General features: G+C 38.5%; 2 protein-coding genes across 2 annotated transcripts in view; one reads left to right on the top strand and one right to left on the bottom strand.

The window, feature by feature from the left end:
- Positions 1-5,451, bottom strand: part of PRR11 (proline rich 11) — a 24,022-nt gene extending 18,571 nt beyond the window's left edge. The window contains exon 1 of the mRNA XM_029212686.1: positions 5,392-5,451. The gene's annotated coding sequence lies outside the window, so the exon portion shown is untranslated. The remainder of the gene's footprint in view (positions 1-5,391) is intronic.
- A 661-nt stretch (positions 5,452-6,112) lies between these two features.
- The window catches only part of SKA2 (spindle and kinetochore associated complex subunit 2), a 28,334-nt gene continuing 14,406 nt past the window's right edge, over positions 6,113-20,040 (top strand). The window contains 2 exon segments of the mRNA XM_029213233.1: positions 6,113-6,182; positions 6,185-6,248. Of these exon segments, the coding sequence (XP_029069066.1) occupies positions 6,113-6,182; positions 6,185-6,248 (134 nt within the window).

Raw genomic sequence — 20,040 nt, 5'->3', positions numbered from 1 at the left:
GTGTGTGTGTGTGTGTGTGTGTGTGTGTGTGTGTGTGTGTGTGTGTGGGATGTCTTGGGCCCTGGGTCATTATTACTATTTAATAACCTTTTAATTCAATACAGTAATTGACACATGCAGAGAATTAAGAGAATATGTCAAATCTGTCAGGATAGAAAGATGCAGTCTGAGATAATTCCTAGATTAACGTTATATTAAAAAATAATCATAGCTCTTCCAAAAGTGAAAGATAATGAATTCCTACCTCAAACAGGACAGAGGACACAGCAAGCTAAGGTTTGTTTTATTATCACTGCTTTACTAAAAGCTTTAGATACTCTGCAGAGGATAACTGTCCAATTATAAAAAGAGTACAGAGCAATCGTTATCTAGGTGAGACATGTAAAGTCCCCTTTCCAAAAGAGTAATGAGACATACAAATTCTTTTTGCTAGATTAGGTGGGATTCCAATTGCTAACACTAGACAGAAGCTCATTCTTTCATGATTACTCAAAGCATTTTTCCTATCTCTTAAATTGAAAAATATACTTCCTTTCTTTTTACTTGCCTTGTTTTGAAAATAATCTAAGGCCAATTAAAAACAAAAACAAACCTGTACCACAACATTAAAAAAAAAAAAAGAAAAAGTAAGGAAATTAGAATACTCCATTATAGAATAGACTATACGGGCTTCCCTGGTGGTGCAGTGGTTGAGAATCTGCCTGCCAATGCAGGAGACACAGGTTCGAGCCCTGGTCTGGGAAGATCCCACATGCCGCAGAACAACTAGGCCCGTGAGCCACAACTACTGAGTCTGCGCGTCTGGAGCGTGTGCTCCGCAACAAGAGAGGCCGCAATAGTGAGAGGCCCGCGCACCACGATGAAGAGTGGTCCCTGCTTGCTGCAACTAGAGAAAGCCGTTGCACAGAAACGAAGACCCAACACAGCCAAAAATAAATAAATAAATTAGAATAGACTATATTAAAATTATATATTATTCATAAACATGAATCAGAAATAATTCTCTGATTAATTCATCCTGTCCCTTCTCCTTACCATCCCTCCCCTTTCTGTCTTGTATCTTCAGTTGCCTTCACCATCTTTCCCTGGGCTCTCCCTAGTTTTCCATCTTTTTTTAATTTTTATTTTTAAATTTGTTTTATTTTTGGCCGCGTTGGGTCTTCATTGCTGTGCACGGGCTTTTTCTAGTTGCAGTGAGTGGGGGCTATTCTTCCTTGTGGTGCACAGGCTTCTCATTGCAGTGGCTTCTCTTGTTGCAGAGCACAGGCTCTAAGCACACAGGCTTCAGTAGTTGTGGCATGTGGGCTCAGTAGTTGTGACTTGCGGGCTCTAGAGTGCAGGCTCAGTAGTTGTGGCACATGGGCTTAGTTGCTCTGCGGCATGTGGGATTTGGACCAGGGCTCGAACTTGTGTCCCTTGCATCAGCAGGCAGATTCTTAACCACTGTGCCACCAGGGAAGCCCTGTCTTTTGATATAGTCTATTTTCCCCTACTCTTTTAATTTTGAAAAATTTCAAACCTTGAGAAAATTTATAAGAATAGTATAATTAACACTCATATATCATTTGCCTAGATTCACCAACTGTTATCTGTTAATTATCTCTCTTCATAGGGGTATATATATATGTGTGTGCAATGTACAATATATATTATACATGATAATGTATAAAATATATAACCACGTATTTATGTAATTTATATAATTTTTACATATCATATTACACAGACACACCCCTATACAGAAAGATAACAGTTGGTGAATCCAGGTGCATGATATATGACTATTTATTATACTATTCCTGCAAATTTTCTCAAGGTTTGAAACTTTTCAAAGTAAAAAATATAATATATAATAAACGTACATAAATGTAAAAAATACTTACACATGCATAAAAGTTTTTAGTTTTTGACTGAGCAGAGTTAGCTGCAGACATTATACTTCACTCCGAGATACTTTAGCTTCAGCTTCCTTACATGAACATGGACATTATTCTACAAAACCACAAACAGGAAATTTTACTTTTGAATATAGTCCATATTCAATTACTATTCAATAGTCTGAACAATATCCTTTACAGCTGCTTCCTTTCCCTCTCCACATTGCATTTATTTATTTATTTGTTTTTAAAGATTTAATTTCATTTATTTTTGGCTGCATTGGGTCTTCGTTGCTGCACGCAGGCTTTCTCTAATTGTGGTGAGCAGGGGGCTACTCTTCGTTGCACTGTGTGGACTTCTCCTTGTGGTGGTGTCTCTTGTTGCGGTGCACTGGCTCTAGGCATGCAGGCTTCAGTAGCTGTGGCTCATGTGCTCTAGAGCGCAGGCACAGTAGTTGTGGCACAGGGGCTTAGTTGCTCTGCAGCATGTGGGATCTTCCTGGACCAGGAATCAAACCCATGTCCCCCGCACTGGCATGTGGATTCTTATCTACCACTCCACCAGGGAAGTCCCTCTCCACATTGCATTTAACTGTAATATCTCTTCAGTCTCCTTCAATTTATAACAGTTCCTCAGCCTTTTTATATAAGTATTTGCCTTTCTTCATGTTTATATTCTTGAAGAATTCCAGCTAGTTGTTTTGGAAAATGTTCCTCAGTTTGGATTTGAGTGTTCCTCCAGTGATCTTCCTACCTTCAGTCCTTCTCCTTGCCAGTTTATTTTCTACAGTGTTCTGGAGTTAGTCTTTTTTTTTTAAATTATTTTTTAAATTGATGTATAGTTGATTTACAATGTTGTGTTAATCTCTGCTGTACAGCACAGTGATTCAGTTATACACAGATATACATTCTTTTTCTTTTTAATATTCTTTTTCATTATGGTTTATCATAGGATATTGAATATAGTTCCCTGTGCTATACATTAGGATCTTGTTGTTTATCCATTCTAAATGTAATAGTTTGCATCTACCAACCCCAAACTCCCAGTCCATCACCCCCTCACCCCCACTCCCGCTCCACCACCCTTGGCAACCACAACTCTGTTCTCTATGTCTTTGAGTCTTGTTTCTGTTTTGTAGATAGGTTCATGTGTGCCATATTTTAGATTCCACATATAAGTGATATCATATGGTATTTGTCTTTCTCTTTCCGACTTATTTCACTTAGTATGATAATCTCTAGTTGCATCTGGAGTTAGTCTTTTAAAACAAAAATATGACCCTGATATTCCCTGTTTAAAAGCATTTGAAGGATACTTATCACCCACTGGATAAACCAAATTCCTTAGCATACCTTTCAAAGCTTTTCACAATTTAGCTCTAACAGCCCTTTGCAGGCTCATCTCTTCTAATGATTAACAGTTTGTACTTCAGGCATACCAAACACCAGATACTTTCTATAGTGTTATCAGCCTTTCCCCCTGCTTGGGGGAAAGGTCAATTTATGTAGCCTTCCAGATTCAGTTACTTTTTTTTTTTTGCCACGCCTTGCGACATGCAGGATCTTAGTCCCCCAGCCAGGGATTGAACCAGTGCCCTCGGCAAAGGAAGGGCAGAGTCTTAACCACTGGACTGCCAGGGGGGTCTCTCTTTGTCTTTTTGGTGAGTGCTTATAATCCTCCAGGTACTATGGTAGGTGCTAGGATACAATATAGTCTCTGTCCTTATGGAATGTTTACTGGCTGATACATCATCTCTTTTGTGCTTCTATAGCACTTTATACACACCCTTATTGTGATATTTATTATATTGCATTGTAATTTTTGTTTGCATGTTTGCCACCCCACTGGATTTGAGTTTTTCAAGGGTAGGATAAATTTTATTCATCTCTGTTTCCCCAGGACCTAGAGTATAGCAGGCATTAAATACCATTTCATTCAATAAATGAATGAAAGAATAGCAAGTGTTCTCTATTTTGATTAAGGAATATGCTTTAATACAATTCCAGAAAAATCTCTTGGTGAGGGAGGTTTTTAATTCTTCAAATCATACTGCACCTTCATATGGTTAAAGGATGGGTCCAAAACTATTTCCAGTAGGAAGATGCAATAAATAATAGAGTAAGAATTACACTCCTCTGCATGAGTTGGCACTGCTGCTTCTATTAAAACTCCACCCTGTGATACAAAAAAGTGCTTTTGGTCAGGGGGTACTTACAAAGCTGTGGCAGCAACAGGAATTGAAACCAAGTCCTATGTCTAATTTATAATGAAAACTAATGCCCGGGTTTTTGTTTTTTTCTTCTTCCTCTTTTGTTCCCTTTTGGCCTAGCCCATACCTGTTGGATCACGTTTGCCTAATCAACAATAAGTAATGAAAGTCAGGTGCCTTAAGGCACAACTTTCAGATAAACATCACTGTTTATCTGCTGTTCTGAATTATCTTCCAGGGTAAAATGACCTTTATAGATTATGTTGACACAGATCCCAGGGGCCACAGACCACTGGACTAAAGACAGGGTAGACTGCAGATGACTAACATGATTAACCTCAGCTCCTTTGTTCTTCCCGTTTAAAAACCCCTAACTCAGAGACCAAGTTGGAGTGACTTGTCTCCCACTTCCTCGCCTGGCTCCCTGCAATAAAATCTTTGCTGCAAGCTCCCGCTGTCAGTTTGGCTTTCTGCACTGCGGGCACAGGAGCCCTTTGTTCGGTTTAAAAACGACAATTGTATTTCTTTAATATTGTCCTAAAACACATTTTTATGGAAAAAATGTGTTTACACTCCCACAAACAGCTTTCTGTCAATTAATCACTTTCCATTACCAGTTCAACTGATTCCTCTTGAACATCCATAGGGCTATTGCTGGTACTTGCTTATATCTAAATTACATTTTATGTTGTGCAGCATTATTTTGCTAGCTCCTGTCTTGTTTCTCTAGAGATTGCGGTTCCCTAAAGCTTAGTCCAGCACAGTACTAGTCACATAGAAAAAAGGACACACTTTTTAAACTGATACTCTCACAGAAAGTCGGACGATATTAAGACTATATTAAGGAACATAGTACTACTCCCTAACAAAAAGTGTATGTTCTCAAACTTAAAGTGCATAAGAATCACGGGGCCGGGGGAGGTCTTGTTAAAATGCATATTCTGATTCAGTAGGTCTGGGTGGAGCCAGATAATCTGTATTTTAAACAAGCAGCCAAGTGATGCCGATGCTGTTGGCCCGCGAACCACGTTTGGAACAGCAAATATGTAAAGCACTGTGCAAAAGGAAGGCGACTTTGCTCCAAAACATATTTTTGAAGACCGTTAATTAAATAGAAGTATGATTAAAGTGGAGCCAGGCGGAGCACTTCTTACCCAGCCTTAAACCTCCTCTTTTCCGATCCGTCTCCCCTCCGAGTCCAGCGAAACTTCCCACCTCTGTAAACCGTAAGACCACAAGCAGCAACAGGCCCAGCTACGGAAGATGCGAGCCCAGGTAACGTAGAAAGATACCCCTGCACTTACTAGGCTAAGAGTCCGGGGATTCGATGGGGTCCCGGCAGTGGCCTCTCCCTCGCCATAAAGAAAAATTCAAAATTAAAACCTTATCGTGGAGGGACCAATCGTAGCCTTGGTCTTTCCACAATTCGCTCTGCGTGTAGTGTAGGGTCACAGCTTGGCTTGTGATTGGCTGAGGTAGAACCACACTCCGGCCAATCAGAGCTGAGGCGCTTCTTGTATGAATATGGAGGAAGGCGGGAGCGAAGTGGAGGGGAAGCTGGAGAGGAAAGGTGTGTCACGTCCCCTTTGCTGTTTCTGGAAGCTTTTGTGTAATTGGTTGGCTCTTCTTCCGATTACACCAATCGCAAGCTCTTCTCTGCTAAACTCTAACTGTGAAATTGAAAGTGGAGATGAGGGTGCAGCCAATGGAAAAAAAAAAGGGTACAGGAGCCAATCCTCCTGCGGCGTTTTGTGTCCTTGCCCAACAGGAAAAGGTGTTTCATGCGGAGGGGCGTTTCCCAGTCGCCAATGGGCGGGCGCCGGTGAAGCGGAGGAACCAATGAGCGCGAGACGTTGAATGACAGCTGTCCAATAGGGACCCTCAGTGCTAAGTACGGTTTGCGGCTTAAGCGCCGCCGCGGTCTGAGGAATGTCAACTATTCAACATGGAGGCGGAGGTCGATAAGCTGGAACTGATGGTGAGTGTAAAATGAAGGAGATCTACTGGGTAGTTTATTCTTCCCCGATGGCCTCCAATGTGGAACGCAGTTTGGAGTCGCCGGAAACCCTGGGCGGAGGAGGCTGGACTAGACTCGAGCTCCTCCTCCTGCACCAAAGGGAGTCGCCGCCGCCTGGTCTCTTAACCGCCGCAGGGGGAAGGGGTTACATCCGGGAAACTCGTGAAGGAAATGGCGGGAGATGCTGGGGGTCCGGGGCCTTTGGAATTCCTTGTTCCTCGCCCTCACCTTTTCGCCTCTCAAGGAACTGTGGCTGGTGTAAACAGCGTTCTGTGTATTTCCACCAAAAAGACCTGACTGTAATGGTCTCTAAACGCCCCAAGAAGGGAAGAGGTTGTTCACAGTCCGAGAAAGGGGGATGGAGGGTGGGGAATAAACAGAGAAGGGGGGAGAGAAATCCCTTTAGGGCTGAAGCGTTCATATTCAGCCCAGGGCAGGCTGAGAAAGGATGCGAGAGTTGCGTGCACAACTTCCTAGCGGCCAAGGAAGCCCCTAGACCAGTTTGGCCCATCGGTGGGGGAGACGTGTGAGCCTTTGGAATCTCAACCACGAGCTTCTTTTCCTCGAGCGCGGGCGGGACCTGGGACGTGGGAGACTCCGCTGCTCTGGAGTTGCCTAGTTTCATTCATTGTGAAAGTAGGGGGCGGGGGCGAATAATTGGGAAGGACTCCCGCGGCTGCTTGGCCTGCTCTAGGGCGCCAAACTGGAGGGCCGTACTAGTTTTTTCTTTGGATTCTTCCCTCACTTGTCCTCTTTATTCTCTCCCTCCCATCCCTAGACTACCGGCTGGATCGCCCGCGCTTTTTTCTTAGTTCCCTTGTTTTATCTTCAGTCCCTTTACCCCCAACGCATTACGAGTGTTTGGATTGGGCTGGCTTCCTTTAAAATGGGGAAGTTGGAGAACGCACCCATCATTGAACTCCTGTCCGGTTTTTTGTTAAAGAAAAACAACAAGATTAAGTAAAAAAGCCAAAATCTCCATCACAATCCTCTCCTCTTCTCCCTGCCATTCCTTGCCGTTACTCCTTAAGTATCATTTGTGCCTGTGCTACTCTTCTCCAAGCTGAACCTTGGGTCTCTTTAATATCTGCAACGTGTAGTGATCTTGGAAGACCCTCACCCCCAGAAAATGCGAGACCTTGATATATCTTATTACTGTTTTCTTCTGATGTATTAATGAATTGTAGTGGCTCTCATATACAAAATTGACTTTCATTTGCTTCTAACGTTTTGAATTTTGATTTTCTTTGTGGGGTGTGTGTGTGGGAATTGGGAAGGTGAGAAATGGCAGCAAAGAAGGAAGAATTTCCTGCAGCTTTCCAAACCCTAAATAATGAACTTTTAGTTCAAAGTTTTATTATTCTTATCATTAACTGTCTTTCAAAAAACAAAACAAAAAAACAGTGTTAAGTATTGTAATTTGATTCTACCAACAGGCACAGATATTAGCATTGTCTTGCCCATCTCCTCCATTATGAATTCCTCCCTCCAGATGGATATTTCTGCCTAATTGTAAGATGCTAAATGATACTAATTCTTCTTTTAACAGTTTTTTTTTTTCCCTCTCAAGTTGGCTTTTAATTTTGAGGTACCAATGAAGCCTTTTTTGGAGTTTGCATTAGAGTCAATAGTCTCACAGGACATGTTTAAGATTGAACACATTTTATTTTAAGGGGAAAGCAATTACGTGTACATCTTGAAAAAAAAGTAGGTTTTAGAAAATTATGAGGTAGCCAGACTCGAACTTTTAGGTGTTTGAATGATGGGGTAGTTTTTAAAAATTCTTTTTATGAGAGGAAGAGAAGAAAACAGATCTTCTTAAATTCCTTTTAACTAACTTAGTCATAACTTTTTTTTTTCCTGTTCAAATTATTAGTTTCTTTCCATAATCATTAGGGTTTAAAAATTGTATTTGAACAATTACACTTTTATTATTACTGCTTTGTACTGGCTGGGTAGTATAAGACCATACATGTCACCTTTAGATTTGCCATGTGCTTTTAGAAAAAAATGTTATATCTGTGAACTGGTTTATTTTCTAAGATTCCAAAGGTAAATGATTTCCTGTACAATCCTCTGAGTTTTGGTTTTATATTACTTGAATAAAGGATTTGTTGAGGAACTAATGTTGAATATTTAATAAGTGAAATAGAATACCTATTATCTAACTTTGAAAAGAAAGTACTTATCTTAATTTTTTAAGATATCAGACAAATATCCTGATCCTCTTAAGTTTAAAATTTTCATATATTTTTCTAGTTTTAACCCGATTCAGAAAATTAAACATTTGTTTTTTTAAATTTTATTTATTTATTTTTTTCTTATTACTTATCTGTTTTATACATATTAGTGTATAAGTGTCAATCCCAATCTGCCAATTTATCCCACCCCCCATTTCCCCCCTTGGTGTCCATATGTTTGTTCTCTACATGTGTCTCTATTTCTGCCTTGCAAATAGGTTCATCTGTACCATTTTTCTCGATTCCACATATATGCTTTAATGTATGATATTTTAAACAATGGAAAGTGTTTTTGCATCAGTCAACATTATTAATGGAGGAATAAACTCATTGTAGGGTAATCTTTGTTCCATAACTTTTTTCCCTTCACTTATTGACTGAGTGGTATTTGGCTAGTGTCTTTCTTTTGTAATACAGGTAGAGATTGTACACAAAAGGTAGTGCAATGTGATAATATGATACTATTTCTATTTCTGTGTTGACATCTGACTTCACAATGGTTTCTTACCAGTTAAAAGGTTAGAATGTTAATTGGCTTGAATCCAAGGAAACCTCTTAAATCTCAGAGCTGTCTCCTCCTCCCATTATTATTTTCTCTTTGATTTTTCTGCGCTTGAAGGAAATGGAGATGTTCCTCTTATATTTAAGATGTTTTAGGGGTTATCTGAAATTTTAAAATCCCCTTTCATAGCATTCAGTTAAGTAGCGCTAATGGTATCCTGTTTATGAGACATTGATTCCCTGGAAGTCTGTGAACTCTTGATATAAGATGGTAAGTGCTTTTTATATTCTAGTTTAGATTCGAGAGAGATAGGGTTTATAGAAATTGGGAAATATTATTTCACTTTTCATTTATTTTCTTTGGTAATCTTACTCAAAAGGCTAATTTTATATGGCAGTTAATCGGTCAATTGCTATGGAGGAGCTAACCAACACATCTCAGCAGAACAGGAATATTTTCACAACTTTGCCTTAAGTAGTAATTATAACCTGTTTTGTTAATACCAGTTCTGAGGTATTAACAATACCCATGTGAATAACTTATACAGCTTATAACATATTTACAAAATTCCTTTCTATATCTATGCATGTTTTCAGTTTGCATATTAATCATAGGTTAGTCGTCAAAAACCAATACCACTTTGATATTTAAATCCTAGTCTTCTTTTTTTTTTTCTTTAACATTGATATAAATGTTCTTAGGTTTTGGATGTCTTCTGTCCAAAGAGGCAACCCTTCTTTGTATTCTTTTCACACTGAAGCTTCAACTGATGCAAGATGCTCTTGTGTGTCTTTCCTACCTATTACTGCTAACGAATGCTCTGACTTTATTGCACTACTGTACTTTACAGCTAGCAGTGCAATAGTATTGTCAAAGCATCTGAAAGCAGAATATACACCAGAATTTTGGTTCTTGCCTTACATCTTTCTTCAGTGTCTGTGAGTAATTTACCACAACCTTTGTTGCTGAAAACTATATAATTTTATTACAAAGTATATGTTTTAGAAAGTTATAATTTGAAAAAAAAATGTTTTCAACTAATTAAAAATTCACCACTGTAATGCATTATGAAACACACTGAGAGGATACATTTTATAGCTAAAGTTGTTATGGCTTATCTAAATAAGTAGTACTTTGTCATTTGCTTCTTTCTGTTACAGATTTGGATAGGTTCTGACAAATCTCAGGTTTTCTTTGAGTTTGAAGATGAATTAGTATGTGATGAATACAATCTTTGCTGTATATTTCCTGTGGTAACCTGCCTCAAATCTTAAGTGGTGTTAATTTTGTGTATTGTATAGTAAATGCTTGAGTTTAAAACTTTAGAATGCATGTCTTAATGTTCTTTTTGTAATTATGAGATATAATAAAATGTGACTCCATCACTTGTTTTTTTGTAATCAGTTTGAGATAATTTGCATAGAGTAAAACTCAACAGTTTTAGTTGTACAATTTCATGAGTTTTGATAAATGTGTACAGTCATGTAACCACCACCACCAGTCATGATATAGAACATTTCCCTCACCATAAAAAGTTCCCTTATGACCCTTTGCAGTAAACCTCCCAAACTCCCTGGCAGCCACAGACCTCTAGTTTTGCCTTTCCTAGAAGTTCATAAAAATGAAATCATATACACAAACCTTCTAGTCTTTCGTGTCTGGCTTCTTGCACTGAGCATAATGCTTTTAAGATTCACCCATGTTGTTGCATGTATTAGGAGTTGGACCATTTTTATTGATGAGTAGTATTCCATTGTCTAGAATATCACAAATTGTTTATCTTTTCACCAGATTATGGACATTGTTAATTCCAGATTTTGCCTATTATGAATAGTTGTTCTAAACATTATAATACAAGTCTTTATGTGGACATAATGTTTTCATTTCTCTTGGGCAGCATGATAAAAGTATGATTGATCTTAAAAGAAACTGCTAAAATCTTTTTTCAAAGCTCTGTATTAGGGTTCCAGTTTCTCCAAGTCCTTACCAACACTTGGTACTATTGTCAGTCTTCTTCATTTTAGCCATTCTAGTAGGTGTGTAGTGGTATCTTATTATAGTTTCAATTTGCATTTCCTTAATGGCTAATGGTATTGAACATCTTTTCATGTGCTTATTTGAAGTTGGTATATCTTCTTTAGTGAATATCTGTTAAAATCTTTTGACTATTTTCAAATTGAGTTGTCTGTCTTTTTATTATTACAAGAGTCCTTTAATTTTATCTATTTGCCTTCTCCCTTAAAATTTTTTGATGGAGTCCAGTTTATACATTTTATTCTTCTATGGTTTATGCCTTCTGTGTTCTATCTAAGAATTCTTTGCTTAACTTGAGGTCACAAATGTTTTCTTCTAGAAGATTTATAGTTTTAGTTTTTACATTTAGATCTCAGTCCATTTTGAGTTAACTTTTGTTAGGAAGCCTTGAAATCATCTAGTATAAGGCTTCACCCATTGCTCTTGTTTCCTAAAACTTTTAAATTAATTTACATTTCCACATAATTTTTCTGTCAATTTCTATAAAAAAAAGAGGTGTACTGGGATTTTTGGTTGGGATTATGTTGAATCTAAAGAACAATTTGGGGAGAACCGCTATCTTAACAATATTGAGCCTTCTGATACGTGAACATTATCTCTCCATTAATTAGGTCTTTTAAAATTTCTCTCAACAGTGTTTTGCAGTTTTCAGTTTATAGGTCTTACTTACTTTTTTTTATAACCTGCTTAGTGTGATTTTTTTTTAATTAATTTATTTTTGGCTGTGTTGGGTCTTTGTTGCTGCATGCGGGCTTTCTCTAGTTGCAGCAAGCTGGGGCTACTCTTCGTTGTGGTGCACAGGCTTCTCATTGCAGTGGCTTCTCTTGTTGTGGAGCACGGGCTCTGGGGGCACGGGCTTCAGTAGCTGTTGTTCCCTGGCTCAGTAGTTGTGGCACACGGGCTTAGTTGCTCCGCGGTATGTGGGATCTCCCTGGACCAGGGCTTTAACCTGTGTCCCCTGCATTGGCAGGCGGATTCTTAACCACTGCACCACCAGGGAAGTCCTAAATAAGTCAGTTCTTGATTCTTTAATTCATTGTTTTTGTTCTCATTTATAAAATGAGGAAATAATCTCAGTTTTCACTTAAGATTTTCATGTAGTGATTAGTGACTGTAAAATAAATTTAGCTTTTCAAAACTATTTTTGTTAGGAGATGTGAGAGTTGTAGTAGTTCTTATTAATTCCTCCTCTCCTCTCTTTAATTTCTCCAATTTTAGATGATAGTACTTCATACTTTCTTTTGGTAAGTGTTACTAGGGCAGGCTGGTACCAGAGGCTAGAGATATTAAGGAACTTATCTGGGAGACATGGCTAAATACATTGAGACAGATGCCATGATGGGATAAGTAAATGTCAGTTGTTGTGGGGGCACATTGGAAAGAGGCACCTAACCTGGGGAAGGATTCTTGTTAGAGGTGAGAGATAATTTGAGACTGGAAGGATGAGTAGGGATTAGCCAGTGAAGGAAACAGAAAACTTTCCAGGCAAAGGAAACAGTGCGTGTGAAAGTCCAGAGGTGTTGCACAAATGGGGGAAACCGCAAGTTGTTCAGTACAGTTTTGAGATGGGGGGCAGCGGGCTTGAGATGACGAACCAGTAAAATCAATTCTAGCTATTAAGTTGAAAACCTCCACCACACTTTTCCTTTATTACATTCTAAACATTTAAAATTATTGTAAATATTCATGTTCTATAGTAATTATGAACCTATGTTCCTTAATTAAAAAAAAAATCTTATAAACACCCAGTTAAGGTTTTGGATAAAATATAGGGAAATTTAATGACTTCTGATAAAATTATATATTGATTTCTGTGTTCAGAATATAAACACCCAGTTAAGGTTTTGGATATAATATAAACATATTACATATAAACACCCAGTTAATGTTTTGGATAAAATATAGGGAAATTTAATGACTTCTGATAAAATTATATATTGATTTCTGTGTTCTACACTCTTTATTGCCCTATTTATTTATAAGGCATAGGATACCATAAATAACAGAGAAGTCTTTAAAAAAATAGTAATGAAAAGGAGGACTTCCCTGGTGGCGCAGTGGTTAAGAATCCACCTGCCAACGCAGGAGACAAAGAGTTCGATCCCTGGTCCGGGAAGATCCCACATGCCATGGAGCAACTAAGCCTGTGTGCCACAACTACTGAGCCTGCGCTCTAGAGCCCGCAAGCCACAACTACTGAGCCCGCGTGCCACAACTACTGAAGCCTGCACGCCTAGAGCCCGTGCTCCGCAACAAGAGAAGCCACTGCAATGAGAAGCCTGTGCACTGCAACGAAGAGAAGCCCCCACTCAGCAACACAGCCCCAACAATGAAGACCCAAAGCAGCCAAAAATAAATTTTTTAATTAATTAAAAAAAAAGGACTACGTTGTATAGTCTAGATTCTTTTTTTAAAAATGTATTTATTATTTATTTATTTAGTTTTGGCTGCGTTGGGTCTATGTTGCTGCGTGTGGGCTTTCTCTAGTTGTGGCGAGCGGGGGCTACTCTTCGTTGCGGTGCGTGGGCTTCTCGTGGCGGTGGCTTCTCTTGTGGAGCATGGGCTCTAGGTGTGTGGGCTTCAGCAGTTGTGGCACGTGGGCTCAGTAGTTGTGGCACATGGGCTCAGTAGTTGTGGCTAGTGGGCTCTAGAGCGCAGGCTCAGTAGTTGTGGCGCACGGGCTTAGTTGCTCTGCAGCATGTGGGATCTTCCTGGACCAGGGATCGAACCCTTTGTCCCCTGTGTTGGCAGGTGGATTCTTAACCACTGTGCCACCAGGGAAGTCCCTATTCTAGATTCTTTTGTAGGTATATTTTTATTTTTTCTAAACCAGGTTCATTCTATATATTATGAAAATCAAAATCTGTCCCTGTAGTCTATTATGTGTCCATAGCACAGTTAACATAAATAACCTAAGATCCTGAAAGCTTAAGAAAAGTTAAGTAGACTACTTTAACTGATAAAGTCAGGCTCATGTGTACTACTCTCTTAATTGTCACATAAAAGCCTGCCGATTAGGAACTGATGAACCTGAAACTTCACACTTTCTTCTGCTTTGATGTTGTTATTTGCCTGAAATAACATGTCTGTAACTGGGTGCTTGTGCATATTGCTTATCTGTTTCAGACAAGCATAGACATGTGTTTGTTCTCTCTGGAAGAGCGTGGATAATAGTCAACTCTTTGGCAGAAATATACAAAAAACCAATTTTGATTGTGTAGACATTAGAGGTGGCGCTCAACTGGTTAAGAGCTTGAAATATTTATTAAAACAGGCTTTAGAATGTTGTTGGATTCCCAGGCTGTTCTTTCAAATGAATAAATGTTCTTTATTCCCTTTTTTCACTGCATATTAAAAACCAGGGATATAGAAGTGAAAAGACAAGTCTCTTGCCAGCAAGAAACTTGAAATCAAATGGTGACACTACCATGCAAACAAACGATTGTAATATAAGACATGACTTGGTAAACTTTATCCATGAAAAAAATAAAATGAGAGTAGATAAAGGTGTTTCTAAACCTGTATTGGAGAGATGAGAATGTAAGGAAAGGGGTGCTTTAAGTAGTTTCTTTGGTTGATAATACAGCTAACCTAGATCTAGGAGTGTTAAGATACCTAATTTGCCCTTAAAACAATGTTTCTATGGAAAATGTATTTCTAAGCCTAGCCACTGAGTCCAGAACATACCTCTACCAACTCCTCTCACCAGAGGCAAGGCTGCCGTACTTTCCCCCTTCATTTCCCTGTGTTTTGATGTTGAGACAGGCTCTCTCAGAAGACGATGTGTTTGGAGCTGGTCCTTTTGAAAGGGAGCATTTTTGTGGCAGTGGGAATCTACGGGTTTTGTAAAGAGGAACTGTTTTTTTAAACTGTACTGCAATTATGTTCTTTTCTCCTTGCTGCCAAATACTTGAGTGGTATGTCATACAGTGTGCCTTTTATCTAAAGCCTTAAGCTTATCATAATAAAAACTAGTATGACGGAATGTTGTGTTTGTGAAATATGTGGCATGCTCTCTAAAACTCTAAATTATTTCCTGAAGTATTTTTTTCCCATTTGTACAGTATCGTCCTTACAATCGCAGTCTTCTTCGAAGGATGTCCAATTGGCAGAATGTAATTTGGTGGTCTTTGGGGCTTTAACATTGATTTCCATGGACTTTTCCCAGCTAAATTGCATATTTTATTTACCACTCTTAGGATTGATATAAAACTTTTCCCATTTATTTTTATTACTGATTTAGAGAAAAACTGTGAATATGAAATATGAATGTCTTGGGCTTTAAAAAATTCACTAGTTTTATTTTAAATATTCTAATATGCCTAAAAATAAGACAGGTAGCTAAAACTAATTAAACAGCAACCTCATTGTTTACAAGGCTTCCAATGTGAATGAAGTTTAGCAATATCATTTTGTTCCATTAATCAGACACTAATGAGTTTTGGAGACTGTCATAATTGGTCAGTAAATTTCCTACCGTGTAACTAAAAATTTTCCTGTTTATCACCAGATCCTAGAACCCTATCGATATTGTCTCTGCTGTGTAAATAGTTCTGAGTAGTGCAATATTGCTTATAGGGTTTTGGTGTTTGGGAAGAACAATGGGCAGGTTGCAGAAATGATGCAGCTGAAACTGAAGCAACAGTCATCTTTGTTTAGGAAGAAAACAAATAGTAGAAGCTACTTTTCAATACATACATTAAAATCTGAAACTCAAAGGTCAAATTTTTTTTTTTTTAATTTATTTTTGGCTGCGTTGGGTCTTCATTGCTGCGCGCGGGCTTTCTCTAGCTGCGGCCAGTGGGGGCTACTCTTTGTTGCGGTGCACAGGCTTCTCATTGCGGTGTGGCTTCTCTTGTTGCAGAGCACGGGCTCGAGGCACGCAGCTTCAGTAGTTGTGGCACGCGGGCTTCAGTAGTTGTGGCATGCGGGCTTCAGTAGTTGTGGCTCGCAGGCCCTAGAGCGCAGGCTCAGTAGTTGTGGCGCACGGGCTTAGTTGCTCTGAGGCATGTGAGATCTTCCCAGACCAGGCCTCCAACCCATGTCCCCTGGATTGGCAGGCGGATTCTTAACCACTGCACCACCAGGGAAGCCCCAAGTTTTTATATATTAGAAAAAAGAAACACTTTCATTAATTTTAACATTTTGACAAATTAAACTTTGGTTTATTTGTGGTATAATGATATAATAGAAGTTTAGTGTTGAAAGGGACTAGATTTCCATCTCTCTCATTTAATAGGAGAGACTCAGAGGGAAGGTACTGGAGGCCACATAGCTGGTTAGTGAGACCAGAACTAGAACTTCTGCCACATATCTCAATCCTCTTATGTTCTTTTCTTCTGTACCAGACTACCAGGTTATATTCAGAGAGAATTTTTTAATGGACTAACTGCAGAGATATTAGATTTAAAACTTTAAAAAAACTGTTTAAATTTAATATTAGGTAAAGTCTTTACATTTTTCCCCCATCTGTGTGATTCTTATTGGATTTAATGTCATGTATAACTTTGGTCTAACTACATAAAAACAGAGTAATGAAAATAGAAGTAGAGGGAAGTCACTTAGACTATTTATTCATTTATAAAATGAGGGGTTCAGATCAGAGAATCTTCATTGTTTTTCTCTTTCTCAACATTGCATTGGCACCCTTTTTCCTTTTTTGTCCCCTGCTTAATCCATAGCCCACTGACTTCGCTAATAAGTAAATACTTCCCCTAGGTTTTATCACAAAATGTTCTGTTCAGTTCTTCAAGGAGGATAACATTCTACTCTCAAACTGTTTTTCCTCTTTTTAAAAAGTTTTAAAATTGTGGTTAAATACACATAAAATTTACCATTTTAGGCATTTAAAATGTAAAGAACTCAGCAGTATTAAGTACATTCTCATCATTGTGCAACCATCACCACCATCCATCCCCAGAACTTCATCTTTCCAAATTGAAACTCCACATGTTAAACAATAACTCCCAATTCCCTGTACCCCCTGTCTTTTAAAATCTGTTTAAAATTCTATTTGTTCTCTGAAATATTTTCCAAATAGAAGTGTGGGTATATTACTTAAAGGAGGGATGGAAATTTTTTTAAAAACCTTTTGAAAGCAGTGGTATACATATAAGTGCAGCTGTGGTGGGAAAGTGGGAAGTCCTGAATTTTAGCATTTGCCAATTTCCCTGGTGTATATATTTCCACCTTAGCCGAGTTTAAGCTATCAGCATGATGTCACTGAAAATGGAGTTGGAAAGACATGCAATAGTAGCATGTGATATATTTCCACTGTATAGATATGATAGACCTCAAGAGCATAGATAAGAGTAAAATATAGTAAAATAACTAGGAAGTTATGGTTTTTGTGTATATATTTGTTTTTAATAATTTATTTAGTTGTAAATTTAATAATTTAATTTTTAGTGATGGCTGTGTTTAACAATTGGCTTGCAAAAATGCCTAAAAATTTAGCCGGCTCCATCATGCCATTGATTGGAAGCACACTCTTTGGTATCATTTATTTATTTATTTATTTATTCATTCATTCATTTATTCATTTATTTAGCTGTGCTGGGTCTTAGTTGCAGAACGCGGGATTTTAGTTGTGGCATGCGGGATCTTGTAGTTGTGCAACGTGGGATCTAGTTCCCTGACTAGGGATTGAACATGGGCCCCCTGCACTGGGAGCGCAGAGTGTTAACCACTGGACCACCAGGGAAGCCCCTGGTATCTTATTAAAATATAAATTACTTAAGGGAAGGAACCACTTCTTTTTGGTACTATTTGGTGATTTTAGTACGTTGTGGACCCCCAGGTATTACGTGAAGCCATAGCTGAAACCACTCTCTTGAAGAGAAGACATTGTTAAATGGACTGTGGGATTATACTAGATAAATTTAAGCAGAACTAAAATATCAAGTTAAAAAACATTGGGCTTCCCTGGTGGCGCAGTGGTTGAGAGTCCGCCTGCCGATGCAGGGAACACGGGTTCGTTCCCTGGTCAGGAGGATCCCACATGCCGCGGAGTGGCTGGGTCTGTGAGCCATGGCCGCTGAGCCTGTGTGTTCGGAGCCTGTGCTCCGCAACGGGAGAGGCCACAACAGTGAGAGGCCCGCATACCGCAAACAAACAAACAAACAAACAAACAAAAATATATAGGCTTGGGACTTCCCTGGTGGCACAGTGGTTAAGAATCCGCCTGCCAATGCAGGGGACATGGGTTCGATCCCTGGTCCTGGAAGATCCCACATGCCGCAGAGCAACTAAGCCCGTGTGCCACAACTACTGAGCCTGCGCTCTAGAGCTGGTGAGGCACAACTACTTAGCCTGTGTGCCAAAACTACTGAAGCCTACTGCGCCTAGAGCCGGTGCTCCAAAACAAGAGAAGCCACTGCAATGAGACACGCGCGCACCACAACGAAGAGTAGCCCCCGCTCACCGCAGCTAGAGAAAGCCCACGCGCAACGAAGACCCAACACAGCCAAAAATAAATAAATTAATAAAAAAAAACAAAAACATAGGCTTAAGAATATCTGTTCCATAAACAAGGGCTCCTAGAATAGAGATTCTATTTTAAGGTAACCCTGGAGCAACAAATCCCATAATCCTAAGAATTTTGTGGTAACTTAATAAGTTTTAAAAACTTTTATTTAAAATTATGCGTTAGCATGTTATACAGGCCTTGAATTATACATAAAGCTACAGAATTGTGGTCTACTTCAATAATTAAAACAAATCAGGTCTTCAATGTGTAGAGCCTTTGCTTTATTTGATTTGTTCTACCCCATCCCCTCCCCCTACTTTCCATCCACATGTCATACAGGTTAGTGTACTTTTCTATATAAAGGAAAAGATAATTCTTGAGCATATTTTAATGTGGGAATTATGCCAACAGGAATTTCTTTATATATACACACATACATATATAGTAATTACTAATATGCTTAAAGAAGTCTAATTATTGATAGATTTAATCATGGCAGCTAATAGAACAAGTATATATGACAAATGAAATGCCTCCGTTTTTGGAAAACATTATAAACACTTTTTAAATAGAGAATTTCTAGATTTGTTTTTCTGGCTCATAGCAACTGCTTGATGTTAGAGATGCAAATCAGATACTGATTATTGGAAAATTTTTAAAAACAAAGGCTGACTCTTCAATTTCTACTCTAGAAGTTTTTGGTTATAAAGATAGAATTTTATTAATTGCAAAGTTTTCCAATCAAATTTAGGCCAATGATGAGAGAAATTATTAGTGATGGAAGCTTTAGTTTATCTCTTTCTGAAATTCTGTTCAATAGTGACAGCTTCTGACTTCAGAAGCATTTTAACTTCTGAGAACCATTTTTTCTTCCTCACTCTACCTTCCAAAGTAGAATCCTTGGTTTACTTTTTGTATAATAAAAATATCTGTATACTGCTTCTCATTGGATCTGAGAACTACTTTTAACAGTTTTTGTTGGTTTATACTTTTTCCATTAAGGATCCAAATTTTCAAGAAGCAATCTTTAGTCCAGAGCTTAAGTTGACAGAAAGGTCAGAAAGTCTTCTCAGCTGTGGGCTATGAACAGGAGACCTTCCCTGAGGAAATCATGTTTTGCCTTTCACAGTAAACTCAAAGGATGGTGGTTGTTTCCCTGACAAATTCAAGGCAGTACATGCTTTAAGATCTAGTAAAAGATGTAGAATTCCCCCAAATTAAGAATAATTTGTAGATTATATCACATTCAGAAATAAACCACTTTTAACACCCTGATATATATCCTTCCCAACGTTTCTCTATGTACGCACAAGTATTTTACAGCCTATGGAAGTTTTCTGCTTTTTCTCTCTTAGAAGTTTACTGCAGATCAAGGTCCCACGCTAGGACCCAGGTTAAATAAATTGGAGTTATTCGGACTGCTACTCCTGTATTAACGTAGCTTTTTGTGTGTAATTTATGACTCTTTAAGCCTTCCAGTTTTGGTCTGTGTGGCACATATTTGTAGTTCTTTGGTTAATGGGGTTGCAAATTATGTTAACAGCCGGAGTATCCCTGAAAATAAGTTTGTTCAGTGTTTTAATTTGAAACCATGTATCCTACCAGAGGTAGAAAAACTGCCTATTTGATGAGAGTGTTAGTAACCTTAGGGAATTCTTGAAGCCATTGCTAGTTCTTAATAGGGCATGGGTA

The sequence above is a fragment of the Monodon monoceros genome, unplaced genomic scaffold, assembly GCF_005190385.1.
Source record: "Monodon monoceros isolate NGI ecotype Baffin Bay Population unplaced genomic scaffold, NGI_Narwhal_1 Super_Scaffold_9, whole genome shotgun sequence".
Lineage (NCBI taxonomy): Eukaryota > Metazoa > Chordata > Mammalia > Artiodactyla > Monodontidae > Monodon > Monodon monoceros.
The sequence above is the reverse complement of the archived record's forward strand: the minus strand, read 5'-3'. Positions and strand labels throughout refer to the sequence as shown.